Source organism: Trachemys scripta, chromosome 14, assembly GCF_013100865.1.
Source record: "Trachemys scripta elegans isolate TJP31775 chromosome 14, CAS_Tse_1.0, whole genome shotgun sequence".
NCBI classification, from domain to species: Eukaryota; Metazoa; Chordata; order Testudines; family Emydidae; genus Trachemys; species Trachemys scripta.
Genome location: NC_048311.1, coordinates 35,457,319 through 35,471,948, shown reverse-complemented (window position 1 = coordinate 35,471,948; position 14,630 = coordinate 35,457,319). Strand labels below are relative to the sequence as shown.

The 14,630-nt window shown below is 41.9% G+C and overlaps 2 protein-coding genes across 2 annotated transcripts; both read right to left on the bottom strand.

Moving 5' to 3' along the window:
• Nucleotides 1-2,058: 2,058 nt before the first annotated feature.
• LOC117887086 (olfactory receptor 1052-like) lies at nt 2,059-3,039 on the bottom strand. The gene has a single exon (XM_034789329.1). The coding sequence runs from the start codon at nt 3,037-3,039 to the stop codon at nt 2,059-2,061; it is 981 nt and encodes a 326-aa protein (XP_034645220.1).
• A 7,868-nt stretch (nt 3,040-10,907) lies between these two features.
• Nucleotides 10,908-14,130, bottom strand: LOC117887085 (olfactory receptor 10A7-like). The gene is made up of 2 exons (XM_034789328.1): nt 13,206-14,130; nt 10,908-10,936 (listed from the first exon to the last, which is right to left on the bottom strand). The coding sequence occupies exons 1-2, from the start codon at nt 14,128-14,130 to the stop codon at nt 10,908-10,910; spliced, it is 954 nt and encodes a 317-aa protein (XP_034645219.1).
• Nucleotides 14,131-14,630: the final 500 nt, after the last annotated feature.

Below are 14,630 nucleotides of genomic sequence, written 5' to 3'. Positions count from 1 at the left end.
ATGGTAACACCCCAACTTCTAGGGAGCTTCTGGTGGTCTTTTAGGGACATGGGAGGAAAAGGAAGCAACAGCAGCATCTTCCCTTATAAAAATTATTCCAGTGGTTAGGGCACCCACCTGGGCTGTTGGAGACCCCAGGTCAATTCCCTCCTCTGGTTGATCAGGGGAAGGAATTTGAACAGGGATCTTCCATCTCTCAGACGACTGACCTGATCACTGGGATACAGAGTCACTTCCGCTCAGTATGGGCCCAGTGCATATTTAATTGGTTATACACAGGGAAACAGCTTCAACAGGAGAGACTGGAAGAGCACCATATTAAGATATCCTTTAGTTAGTCTTGGCAGAATTCAATTTTTTTTTAAATAATTTCAACGTATAATATCAGTGTGTACTTTTAAGCATTTTTTTTATTTTTATCAATTTTCATTTTCACGGTTGCACAAAATTATGCGTTTTAAGGATTTTTTTTCTGATTTTTATTGATTTATACAATCACAGGTGTGGGAAATTGTGACGGTGAGTCACACAACAGAGTTGGTCAGACAATAATTATTTAATGACAGGAGATGTTGATTTTTAAAAGTTAAAGCTTTACAACCATTACAACACACGCTGACAACATCACGTGTCAACATATACAAGGAAATATACATAAATCAAACTCTAATAAATTCTCAAGCAGCATTTTTCTTACTTTGCCTATCTGTAAATTTCTATACTTATCAATGGAAATTTTTTTTCATTATTTTGTGTGTGTGCGGTAAAATTGATGTGTACGGGTCATTTACAGATAAAAATCTAATTCTTCAAGCCTATCTTTTGCCCTGGGGTTAGAGCATGTATCTAAAATGTAGAAAACCAATGTTTAAAATTAAACTGGGGGTCTCCAATATTCTTAATGAGTGCCCTAAGCAGTGGGCTAAAGTTTATAAGAGAGATCTTCTCCACTCCCCGCCATTTGGTAGGGCTTGCTCTGAGAAAGCCTACCAGCTGAGGTATGCCACATGTTGTGATAGCCATGTGTATGTCCCATGGATCTGGAAACATATGTTGTGGTAGGTGTTGATCATCATGGCAGTGGAGATATGTCAGCAGGTTTCACATCTGTTGTTATGGCAGGGGCTGGTGCCTCTTTGAGTTGGTGGCTCCTGGTCTGTGGGGAACTTGCTTCTGATAATGAGGTTGGAGAGGTTGCAGGGGTGTGTTTGAAGCCCAAAGGAAGGGGTTCGGAAAGATGTCATTCAGAATGTGGTCCCCAGTGAGTATGGATTGTAATTGTTTAATGATACTTAAATTCATAAATCTGCTACACAGCAAAAATCATGGCCTTAATAAAGACACTGGATTTATGGCTCATTCCAGCAATCTGTAACTCACTAACCCTCTTTGTCCTGTGACTGGAGAGGTGTTAACTGCCCACTTCACCTTGAATATCCTCTTGCAACATGTGTTAATGCCTTATCTGTTCCACATTTGTATGTAGCTGTGACATGCCGAGTACCTGTCCCTGATCTGAAGAAGAGCTCTGTGTAAACTCAGAAGCTTGTCTCTTTCACCAGCAGAAGCTGGACAAATAAAAAATATTACCTCACCCACCTTGTCTCTTTAATATCCTGGGGGAAAACATGGCTACAACAATAGTGCAAACATTGTATACCTCATGTAGACCCTCTGCACTGTAGGGAACTTCATCATGAATGATGACAGGTTTCAGAGTAGCAGCCGTGTTAGTCTGTATCCGCAAAAATCCCTTAATTCCCCACTGACATTGGTGGAGTTCAGTTCAGGGTGGGCTGGACATGCTCTGCCCATCTCACAGTCCAACTCTTTTAGCTCACATTACCCCAGGCAGATCCAGGGTCCATCCAGAATGTGCCATATGTGTTAGCGAATACCTGGCCCTGCAGTCATTACTTATAAACTGGCCCTTCCGCACACCAGGGGTCTCACTGTAGGTAATAGAACAGCTAGAATAATTCAGGGCTCCCACATGCACAGTGGTTTGCTACATTACACTGCTTGATGAGCTCCCATTATATATATTTTATTGCAATTTCACAATAAATGTCGAGAAAATAGTTTTTGATTGGTTATAAAAGTCACAGTCTTACTTAAAGCTTTTCTCAGGGCCTCCTTGACCTCCTTGTTTCTCAGGCTGTAGATGAGGGGATTGACCATGGGAGTCAGCATGGTGTAGAAGACAGAGGACACTTTGTTCAGGTCTCGCAGTGCAGCAGTGTCTGGGAGCAAGTAGACAATGAATAGGGTCCCATAGAATATTGTCACCACGATGAGGTGAGAAGAGCAAGTGGAAAAAGCCTTTTGCCTCCCAGTGCTGGAAGAGATTCTCAGGACAGTGCTGATGATATAAATGTAAGATGTCAGGGTTAATAGAAATGGGGGAAGAATGAATATGAAGGAGAGAGGGAAAATCACAAGAACCATCAAGCTGGTGTCACTGCAGGACAGTTTTATCAATGTGGTGTAATCACAAAGGAAATGGTCAATTTCATTGGGGCCACAGAAAATCAATTGTGATAGCCAACATGCTGTAATGGTGCTGACTACAGACCCACTTAGCCAAGACCCAGCTGCTAGCTGGAAGGAAAATCTACTATTCATGCGGACTGCATATTGCAGTGGTTTGCATATGGCTAAATACCGATCGTAAGACATCACTGATAAGAGACAACTTTCTGTAGCTAACAGAGAACCAAAGATATCAAATTGTATGAGGCAGCCACTAACAGAAATGGATTTGTTCCCAGTCAGGAGACTTGCAAGCATCCTGGGCAGGATGGTGGAGGTGTAGCAGGTCTCCAAGCAGGACAAGTTCCCCAGGAAGAAGTACATGGGGGTGTGAAGGTGCTGATCAGCCACAACGAGTGCAACAATGAGGATGTTCCCAGCCACTGTCACAATGTAGATCACTAGAAACAGCGGGAAGAGAAGAATTTCCAGTTCATGGAGATTCCTAAAGCCCAGGAGGATAAATCCTGTGATGGATGTTTGATTTATCTCTTTTGTGTCTGCCATGGGTTCTAGGAAGAAAAATAATATTTAAAAAGTAGTAATAATAGCTTGTGAAAAATGACATGAAACAGATACCTTTGGGGGGAGGGGGTTACTTTGTTTTAATTGTTGTTTAAATCTGGTTATAGAGGGAGGGACAGGTTGTCTTGGATTTCTGCTCTTGAACCTTTGCCCTGCAAATATCATCAATGTCTCTGTACATGCTCTAACCCCAAACCTGTTTGCTGGGTTGGTACCTCAGTTATCCCCAGTAACACTGTTCACTTTAGCATTGTGCAGTGTAATGGGCAAGACTGGGAGTCAGGAGATCAAGGCTTCAATCCTGACCCAGCATGACCTTGAGTAAATCATATCATTCCGTGCCTCACTTTCTCCAGCTGTAAAAGATCAGAATAATATTTTATGCCCTTTATTAACTGACTCGCCATCTGCTGAGAAACATAGTTACTGAACATGGTGCGATGAGACCTCTCACAGCTTTCTGTACACACTAACAAGCAAAGCCAAACACATCTGTTGTGTTGTATGTAAGACACAGGAGGTAATTGTTCTGCTCTACTCAGCACCGAGAAGGTCTCAGCTGGAGGACTATGTTCAGTTTTGGCCATCACACAGTAAGAAATACATGGACAAATTGGGGAGAATCTAGAAGTGAGCAACAAAATGATAAAAGGTTTAAAAAACTCAATGTACCATTAAATATTAATTAAAGGAGATATCCTATCTCCTAGAACTGGAAGGGACCTTGAAAGGTCATCAAGTCCAACCCCCTACCTTCACTAATAGGACCAAGTACTGATTTTGCCCCAGATCCCAAAGTGGCCCCCTCTAGGATTGAACTCACAACCCTAGGTTTAGCAGGCCAGGGCTCAAACCACTGAGCTATCCCTCCCCTCTATGAGGAAAGGTGGAAAGAATTGGGCATGTTTAGTCTAGAGAAGAGAAAACGGGGGGGAACCTGATGAGTCTTCAAACATGTAAAAGGTTGTTATAAAGAGTACAATGATCAATTGTTCTTTATGTCCACTGATGGTCGCACAAGAAGGAATCAGCTTTATCTTCAGCAAGGGAGATTTAGTTTAGACAGTAGATAAACTTTCTAACTCTAAGAATAGGGAAGCCCCAGAACAGGTTACAAGGCAGGTTGTGGAATCCCCATTATTTGATTTTTTAAAAGCACCTTTGACAAACACCTGTCAAAGATGGCCTAGATGGTCAGCACAGGGGGATGAACTAGGTGACCTCTCAAGATACTTTCCAGCCCTTCAGTTCTATGATTTATTATTCTACATCCTTGTCACAAGCATATCTGAATTTTTTCCTGATGCCTTAGTTACTGATGAATTTATATGCGAATTTTGAGTTAAGTAGTACAATATTAGTTGTTTGTTTGTTATTCTATGTCTTTGTTCAGGGAGTTTTAACAGGATTACAAATACTAGCCAGGCAAATATCAGACACACTACAATATTCATTTTAATACTTGCCTATTTCTTCTTCATATCTTCTAGACATTGCATTTTTTGCAGTAATATTGAACTGTAAACTTGTGTGTTTTAGGGTTGCTTTTATCTTTTGTAACTTAGAAATCACTCTGATAGCAAGTAAATGAAGTTAGATAGATAGATAGATAGATAGATGAAGGGGACGGAGAGACACACTGCCAGATAGACAGGCAGAAATAAAGCTAGATAGTGGAGGGAAGGATAGATAGCGACAGATGGGCAGACAGACAGTTAGCTAGCTAGATACCTCATTTAAGATTTCCTATTCTAAGGATTGTTCCTCCTACTGAATTTGTTACATTTGTTTTTGTCTACATGCATTAACTATGTTACCCTCAGAATAAGTTTATTTTTTGAGTTTCTACCTTCTCTCCCTCCATCTGGGGTCTCACTGCCGAAGGGCTTTAACCAGAATTGATCATGGAGGTTTGCTTTTATGCAGTGAATGACTGGGGAGGCACAAATTCTCATAAATCCTCACAATTTCCTGCCATCTAGCTCTGGCTAGGGCTGACTTTGAGTAAACCCAGGGTGTTCTATATACATCTAAACTGTCTGTTCAGGGTGTGTCTCACAGAAACACAGGATCTCTGTTACACATTATTCATGACAATATACATCATTCTTTACCTTCTGTGAATCTGATGAGAAAGGTTGTGCTTCCCCAAAAACAGATATAATAAAAGCTGGAGTCTCTGATGTCACCTCTTCATACAGCCTTTCTGAGATGAGGATCCAGGATCCAGAGTCGATCACCATTTTTTCATGGACCTCAGTAAAGAGACCTAAGAGTTGTACAGAGGATTGCCTGTTCTATTCTCCTGCTTGGCAAAACTGGCTTATATCTGATCCCAAAAAGTGAATGCCTTCTCTGATTCATTATATGAGAGTGAAACGACTCCCTGGAAATTTACGCTAATGGGAATTTACAACTGCCGCAAAGGCAGCGTTAATGCTACATTTTATTTTTAGAACTTTCAAACAAGTTTAATACGTGAACTCCTAACCTCAGTGAGAAAGTTTTGGAGGTAGGACAACTTCTAGCTTCAAAGGAATAGTTATGGAGGTAGGAAAATGTCTAACATCAAAGGAGGTGTTTCTCTTTACCAGTTCTCAGGAACATAGGAATTGCCATTCTAGAGGAGGCCAGTCATCCACCTTGTCCACTCTCCTGTCTCTGAATTATCTAGTACCAACTGCTTTAGCAGAGGGTTGATAGATTCACTGATCTTAGGCCAGCAGGGACATTGAATTATCTTCTCTGAGCTCCTGTACATAGCAGGACATTACATTTCACTCAGTTACCCCAGTATTTAGCCCAATAACTTATGCTTGGTTAAAGCAACTTTCAGAAAAGCATCTGGTCTTGATCTGGAGATACCAAGAGATGGAGAATTCACCACTTCCCTTGATAGCTTGTTCCAATGGTTAATCAACTTCTCTAGAAGTGTGTCTCCCTGGCTGGCATGCCTCCTCATGGCTGGGCATGGCATAACAAGGTCGTCTTCTTCTTTGGCACTCCATGCTGACTGTCACTCTGGTTATGCTGTGGTCTACTTTTCGTAACTCAGCCCTCCATCCAAGTCAGCTGAAGTCACTCTAGCTCCTCAGTAGTCCAGTGGTTTCACACCAGGTCTTCATCCTGACTTGAGGTTTTATTGGCTTTCCAGTTCATCTCTGGGGGTCTTCGTGGAACCATCCTCGGGAGCCTGGTCAGGGAACCCAGGCCTCTAAGTGCTTCCTTCTGGCCGCCATGGAATATGACCGCTTGTCAGGGTTCCTCCCCTCCAATCTGAACTCTGGGGTAGAGATGTGGGGACCTGCATGAAAGACCCCCTAAGCTAATATTTTACTAGCTTAGGTTAAAACTTCCCCAAGGCACAAATTCCTTTCCTTGTCCTTGGACGGTATTGCTGCCACCACCAAGTGATATATACAAAAATCCAGGGAAGGGTCACTTGGAATCCCTATCCCCCCAAAATATCCCCCCAAGGCCATTCACTCCCCTTTCCTGAGGAGGCTTGAGAATAATATACCAACCAGTTGCTTAGCAATGTGAGCACAGAGCAGACCCTTTGTATTTAGGACACTGAAAATCAATCAGGTTCTTAAAAGAAGAACTTTATTTATAAAGAAATAAGTAAAAGAATCACACCTGCAAAATCAGGATGGAAGGTAAATTTACAGGGTAATAAAAAGATTAAAAACACAAAGGATTCCCCACTGGGCTCAGCTTCACAGTTACAAAAACAAGAAAAAAACTACCTCCGTAGCATAGGAAAATTCACAAGCCAAAACAAAAGATAACCTAATGCAATTCCTTGCCTTACTTACAATTTATGTAATTTTAGATGGATTATTCCAGGTATTTTTTCAGGAGATGTTGTACCTGCTTGGTGTCTCCCTCTGTCCGGAGAGGGAATAAAACAAAGAGAGCCACAAACAGTCCTCCCCCTCCCCCCAGATTTGAAAGTATCTTCTTTTCTCATTGGTCCTTCTGGTCAGGCGCCAGCAGGTGATTTGAGCTACTTAACCCCTTACAGGTAAAGCGATTCAGTATCTTCCAACGAGCGATTTTATGCTACCCTTTCTTTATATTTATGACACCGCCATGTGGCCGTATTCAACCCACAGGCTCATCATGAACAGGATGGTCTGCCTTTCATTGGCAGTTCTCTCATGGTTCAGTGGTAATGTGGTGTCCCTCATACAGACAGTCTGGGTTTTCACCTTGCCATTTTGTGTATCCAATAAGATTAACTATTTCTTCTGTGACATTCCTCCATTGATGAAGCTTTCTTGCATTGACACCTCTCAGCTGCTATACTGGTCTTCTTCACTCCATTTACTCTCATCCTTTTGTCCTATATCTTTATTATCTCCATCGTCTTAAAGATGGCATCGGCTGAAGGCAGACACAAAGCCTTCTCCACCTGCTCCTCAGACCTCATTGTGGTGACATTGTATTATGGGTGCAGCAGTCTGATCTATTTAAGACCCAACTCCATTAACTTACCAGACAGCAACAAAGTGCTATCTCTGATATACACAACTGTCACCCCCACCTTGAACCCCTTTATCTACAGCCTGAGGAACAAGGAGGTGAAAGAGGCTCTGAGGGGACATGATGAAGAGAAAAATATTTTCTCATAGAAAGTAATTTGGATACGTGTCTTTTTTCTGATATCAGTTACACAACGTGCAGATCTGGAGTAGCTCCTTTGAAGTCAATGGCATTCAATGCTATGGTTGAACTAGTGTCCAAAAACTGCACAAAGAAACACATAAAATGTTACTGTTCGGTCAAATTTTTGTGTGCCTTGGAATTAGAAATGTTGGCCAAAAAAAGTCATCAAAGTTTCAGAACTAATGATCATCTCTGTAGCTGATTGAAACACTGGGAAAAAAATCACAAAAATCATCTGCATTTAATATAAATAGGCTTTCATTGTTTTCATTTCAACTCAAAATTGCAATGAAGAATGTTGCTGAAATATCTAATTTTGGAAAATAATGTTAATGTTCTCTATGTAAAATCACTGTATTGGAGACCACATGTGTATATGATTGTCTTCTAGATACCTGTATTTATTGGGAAAGGCTTGCATGGATCTGGGAAGGGGATATGGACAGAATCACATCTAGGTTCATTTCACCATTAAGGTTAATGTTGACCAAATGCTATTAATTTAATTATGAATGTTTGGTTGACTGTGACAAGGTAAGCTGGTGGTTCAGTCATTCCTTCATGTTACAGGTGTTACAGGTGTGAGGAAAATTCCTCTGAATTTTCATTCATCCCTGCCCTGTTTGGCCAAGGTTTGAAAGAAACCATGGAGTATGATGCCATGAATCTCCATGGCCTTGTATCTTCTCTAGTCAATTACACTTGTACAAAGCAATTACAGAGCTGATGTAAAATGCTACCAGAGCAGAATGATAGCGCCTGATTCTTCTCTGATTGACACCAGTGTAAATCAGAAGCGACTGCACTGCCATCAGAGGCCTAAGTCAGAGGAGAAATAGGTTCTGAGCGTTTATATTCTCATTCAGAGGCGTGAATGATTGCACAAGTTGCAAGGCAATGGACATTCATACTTCCCTCTCCTTCCTAGAATTGGTCCATATAAAGTAGGCCAGTTGGCTGGTTGTTCTCCAATTTCTCCATTCTAGGTACACTACAAAAAAGAATTTTTCTCACGGATCCTTTGGCCAACTCCTGAATCTATCAATCCTATTAGGGAAAGAACCAAAGTCCAATGAAGTCAATGGAGAGACTCCCATTGAAGTCAGTGAGCTTTGGACCAGGCCAAATTCATAAAGGGTGAAACTCACTGCTGTTCAGAAGATCAATACAACACCTGTGCACCCCTTGACTCCCACTTAAGTCCTCAAAATATGGCTGAAGTGTTGTGTAGGCCTAATGCTGGCACTCTGGGGAGGGTAATATTTCACCCCAAATGATGCATTCTGAACCTATCACTGAGAGCTCGGTGTAGAACACGTGGCTTACAAACAACTCTTTGATTATCACTGCACATGGGTCATGTTTAACTGACAAGATGCGGATCAGTAGTGGGTGGAGCATTGCTGAAGTGAACACTTGACCTGTTCTGTGAATGGAGAGAGATTCCCTGTTCTTTCTGGTGGTAATGTGAAAACTCTTGATGTTGAGTAGAGCTGGTGGGAAAATCAGCATTTTTCCTGTGAAATATTTTATGAGAAAAATGCCCATTAGAAAGATTCCTGTCTGGAAATTCCAATTTTCCTAAAAGAAATTTTGAAAATATAAGAAAGTATTATAGGAAAGTATTGTTTTTTTTTCATACTTGCTTACTGTTTCCAAACTATTTCCACCAAACACTGAATATTGTTAAGTGTTGAAAGCATTTTCTTTAAAAGTGAAATTATTGCTTTATCTCTGACAGTAATATTTTCAGCACTTTATTATTATTTTCCAAATGGCAAAAGTTAGAGGAAGATCAGAAAGTAGCCTCCCCCCACTTTCTTACTGTTTTCCAAATTTTGCCATTTGGAAAATATCCTGCCGGGGGAGGGTCCTGGGCTGGGAGTTTCCCAGGATACCAAGGTTGCTGGGTGCCCAATGGACACTGGGAGATGCGTTCCATTCAGTGGGTGACATTGAGACTGGGGTCTATCTATCTATATGGTTGGCTGGTAATTTTATGTATTGTTATGTTTTTAAGCTACCATGGTGATAAAAACAAAATAAAATGTTATTATATGAATTGAAAATAAAAAGAAGCAACAGTAATGACAACAATAATAATAATTTATCACACAAAATCAGAGTAGTTAGCACAACATGATTTTGGGGCAACATACATTTTTCTTTATTTGTACGTTAAATCCCCATGCAACCATTTGTGGTGTTCTAAAAATGATAAATAAGAATAAATTTCTGTTTGATCTTCCTGATTACAAAATGGGGGGAATGATAGCTAACTATCTATGTGAAGATTAACAATTTGATATTCTTGCTGAACTTTCAACATACTATCCGTGATTCAACACCCTGCTTTATGTCAACACAATAGCTTTGATTTCAGGAGTTTCAATCAATGTTTAACTGGAGTAACACACAAATATCTCAGAGCCATTCTGTAAAGGTCTCAATAAATAGGTCTGGTAGCAGCAGAGCAGGTGAAAATGAGCTAAAATTCATAGTATGTGAGTGGCTTCCTGCTTCAATGAATGAAGAAGACTCCAGTGACCTCTGGTTACCCAGGCTCAGCTCCACAAAGGGACTTAGGCATCTGAAGACTAGATTTAGGCAGTTTTAGGCACCACTGCAATCCACAAACACTCACTTTGCTGCCACTTAACTCTGTAGGCACCTAAACTTACTTCTGGCCAGATTCTTGAAGGTATTTAGTTGCTTAGTGAGATTTTCAAAAGCATCTAAGCACCTAACACCCATTGAAATCCCGACCTTTAAAAATACCTTTAAAAATCTGGCCCTAGGCACCTAAATTTGCACTGTAAACATTCCCAAAGTGTCTTACTTTGTGCCTCTGGGCATGTGCCTCTGGGCATGCATCTCTGGAAGCCCCAGCGTGATCCACAAACTTGTAAAGATGGGTGTCGCCCAGCATATCTCACCTGCGAAACCTCATCCAGTAGGCAGGCTCTGAACACACATAACTCTACACAAAATGGCCAGAGGGACACAGGGGTACTGGAATGGGGGAGTCAGAGGGCCATGGCCCCATCACTTTTTACTGGCCTTAAGGGCAAGCGACAGGAGGAGGGGGGTGGATACGAGCTAGCAAGGTGCGGGGCCTTCATGGGAAGAAGTGGCATGAGAGCGGGGACTCAGGGAAGGGGTGGTGTGGGGTTGGGGCCTCAGAGAAGAAGCGGGATGAGGGCGTGGCCTGGGGGGGGAAGAGCAGGTGCAGTGTGGGGCCTTGGCAGAAGGGGCAGGGCCATGGTTCGGGCACTGGTAGCCTCCCCACACTTCTAGGGAGCTTCTGGCACTCCTGAACAGACATGGGATGAAAAGGAAGCAACAGCAGCATCTTCCCTTATAAAATTTAGCCCAGTGGTGAGGGCACCCACCTGGGCTGTGGGAGACCCCAGGTCAATTCCCTCCTCTGGTTGATCAGGAGAAGAAATTTGAACAGGGATCTTCCATCTCTCAAATGACTGACCTGACCACTGGGATAGAAAATCACTTTTGCTCACTATGGGCCCAGTGCATATTTAATTGTTTATACACAGTGAACAGCTTCAACAGGAGAGACTGGAAGAGCACCATATTAGCATATCTTTTAGTTAGGCTTGGCAGAATTCAATTATTATTTTTTTATAATTTCAATGTATAATATCAGTGTGTACTTTTAAGCATTTTTTTCAATTTTTATCAATTTTCATTTTCACAGTTGTGCAAAATTATGAGTTTTAAGGATCTTTTTCTGATTTTTATTGATTTAAACTATCACAGGTGTGGGAAATTGTGAGGGTGAGTCACACAACAGAGTTGGTCAGGCAATAATTATTTAATGCCAGGAGATGTTGATTTTTAAAAGTTAAAGCTTTACAACCGTTACAACACACGCTGACAACATCACGTGTCAAAACATATAAAACAAATATGCTTAAATTAAACTTTAATAAATTCTCAAGCAGCATTTTTCTTACTTTGCCTGTAAGAAACTTACTCTGTAAATTTCTATTCTTAGCAATGGAAATATTTTTTTCAATACGTTGTGTGTGCGCGGTAAAATTGATGTGTACGGGTCATTTACAGATAAAACTCTAATCCTTCAAGCCTACCATTTGCCCAGGGGTTAGAGCATGTATCTAAAATGTAGAAAACCAATGTTCAAATCCCTTCTTCCTCCGAGGCAGAGAGGGAAATTGAACTGGGGGTCTCCAATATTCTTGGTGACTGCCCTAAGCAGTGGGCTAAAGTTTATAAGAGAGGCCGTCCCCTCTTCCCGCCATTTGGTAGGGCTTGCTCTGAGAAAGCCTACCGGCTGAGATACACCACATGTTGTGATAGGCATGTGTAGGGCCCATGGATCTGGAAATGTGTATTGTGGGGGGTGTTTACCATCGTGCACTGGAGATATGTCGGCAGATTTTGCAACTGTTGTTATGGCAGGGACTGGTGCCTCTTTGACTTGGCAGCTCCTGGTCTGTGGGGAGTGTTTTTCTGATAATGAGGTTGGAGAGGTTGCAGGGGTGTGTTTGAAGGCCAAAGGAAGGGGTTCAGAAAGATGTCATTCAGAATGTGGTCCCCAGTGAGTATGGATTGTAATTGTTTAATGATACTTAAATTCATAAATCTGCTACACAGCAAAAATCATGGCCTTAATAAAGACACTGGATTTATGGCTCATTCCAGCAATCTGTAACTCACTAACCCTCTTTGTCCTATGACTGGAGAGGAGTTAACTGCCCACTTCACCTTAAATAGTCTCTTGCAACATGTGTTAATGCCTTATCTTTTCAAAATTTGTATGTAGCTGTGACATGCCGAGTACCTGTCCCTGATCTGAAGAAGACCTTTGTGTAAACTCAAAAGCTTGTCTCTTTCACCAGCAGAAGCTGGACCAATAAAAGATATTACCTCACCCACCTTGTCTCTTTAATATCCTGGGGAAAAACACGGCTATAACAACACTGCAAACAACAAGGAGTCTGGTGGCACCTTAAAGACTAACAGATTTGTTAGTCTTTAAGGTGCCACCAGACTCCTTGTTGTTTTTGTAGATACAGACTAACACGGCTACCCCCTGATACTTGACTGCAAACAACGTATACCTCGCGTAGACCCTCTGCACTGTAGGGAACTTCATCATGAATAAACCCCTTAAGTCCCCACTGACATCAGTGGAATTCAGTTCAGGGTGGGCTGGACATGCTCTGCTCATCTCGCAGTGCAGCTCTTTCAGCTCACATTACCCCAGGCAGATCCAGGGTCCATCAGACTGGCCCTGCAATCACTACTTATAAACTGGCCCTTCTGCACACCAGGGGTCTCATTGTAGGTAATAGAACAGCTCAAATAATTCAGGGCTCTCATGTGCGCTGTGGTTTGCTACATTACACCACATGATGAGCTCCCATTATATACATTTTATTACAATAAATGTTGAGAAAAAAGTTTGTGATTGGTTATAAAAGTCATAGTCTTACTTAGAGCTTTTCTCAGGGCCTCCTTGACCTCCTTGTTTCTCAGACTGTAGATGAAGGGATTGACCATTGGAGTCAGGATGGTGTAGAAGACGAAGGACACTTTGTTCAGGGCTCGCAGTGCAGCAGCGTCTGGGAGCAAGTAGACAACGAATAGGGTCCCATAGAATATTGTCACCACGATGAGGTGAGAGGAGCAGGTGGAAAAAGCCTTTTGCCTCCCAGTGCTGGAAGAGATTCTCAGGACAGTGCTGATGATATAAATGTAAGATGTCAGGGTTAATAGAAATGGGGGAAGAATGAATATGAAGGAGAGAGGGAAAATCACAAGAACCATCAAGCTGGTGTCACTGCAGGACAGTTTTATCAAGGTGGTGTACTCACAAAGGAAATGGTCAATTTCATTGGGGCCACAGAAAATCAATTGTGATAGCCAACATGCTGTGATCGTGCTGACTGCAGACCCACTTAGCCAAGACCCAGCTGCTAGCTGGAAGGAAAATCTACTATTCATGCAGGCTGCATAGTGCAGTGGTTTGCATATGGCTAAATACCGATCGTAAGACATCACTGATAAGAGACAACTTTCTGTAGCTAACAGAGAACCAAAGATATCATATTGTATGAGGCAGCCACTAACAGAAATGGATTTGTTCCCAGTCAGGAGACTTGCAAGCATCCTGGGCAGGATGGTGGAGGTGTAGCAGGTCTCCAAGCAGGACAAGTTCCCCAGGAAGAAGTACATGGGGGTGTGAAGGTGCTGATCAGCCACAACTAGTGCAACAATGAGGATGTTCCCAGCCACTGTCACAATGTAGATCACCAGAAACAGCGGGAAGAGAAGAATTTCCAGTTCATGGAGATTCCTAAAGCCCAGGAGGATAAATCCTGCGATGGACGTTTGATTTATCTCTTTTGTGTCTGCCATGGGTTCTAGGAAGAAAAATAATATTTAAAAAGTAGTAATAATAGCTTGTGAAAAATGACATGAAACAGATACCTTTGGGGGGAAGGGGTTACTTTGTTTTTGTTGATGTTTAAATCTGGTTATAGAGGGAGAGACAGGTTGTCTTGGATTTCTGCTCTTGAACCTTAGCCCTGCAAATATCATCAATGTCCCCGTACATGCTCTAACCCCAAACCCTTTTGCTGGGTTAGTACCTCAGTTATCCCCAGTAACACTGTTCACTTTAGCATTGTGCAGTGTAATGGGCAAGACTGGGAGTCAGGAGATCAAGGCTTCAATCCTGACCCAGCATGACCTTGAGTAAATCATATCATTCCGTGCCTCACTTTCTCCAGCTGTAAAAGATCAGAATAATATTTTATGCCCTTTATAAACTGGCTTGCCATCTGCTGAGAAACATAGTTACTTAACGTCTTCATGGTGCTATGAGATCACTCACAGCTTTCTGTACACACTAACAA

What these genes read in the sequence shown, in the direction of transcription:
- LOC117887086 (XM_034789329.1), bottom strand. Translation starts at nt 3,039, where the DNA reads ATGGCAGACACAAAAGAGATAAATCAAACATCCATCACAGGATTTATC.
- LOC117887085 (XM_034789328.1), bottom strand. Translation starts at nt 14,130, where the DNA reads ATGGCAGACACAAAAGAGATAAATCAAACGTCCATCGCAGGATTTATC. An exon ending in GGCCCTGAGAAAAGCTCTAA is followed by an intron (nt 10,937 to 13,205) that starts GTAAGACTATGA and finishes TTCCCCCCCCAG; the next exon opens with GCCACGCCCTCATCCCGCTT.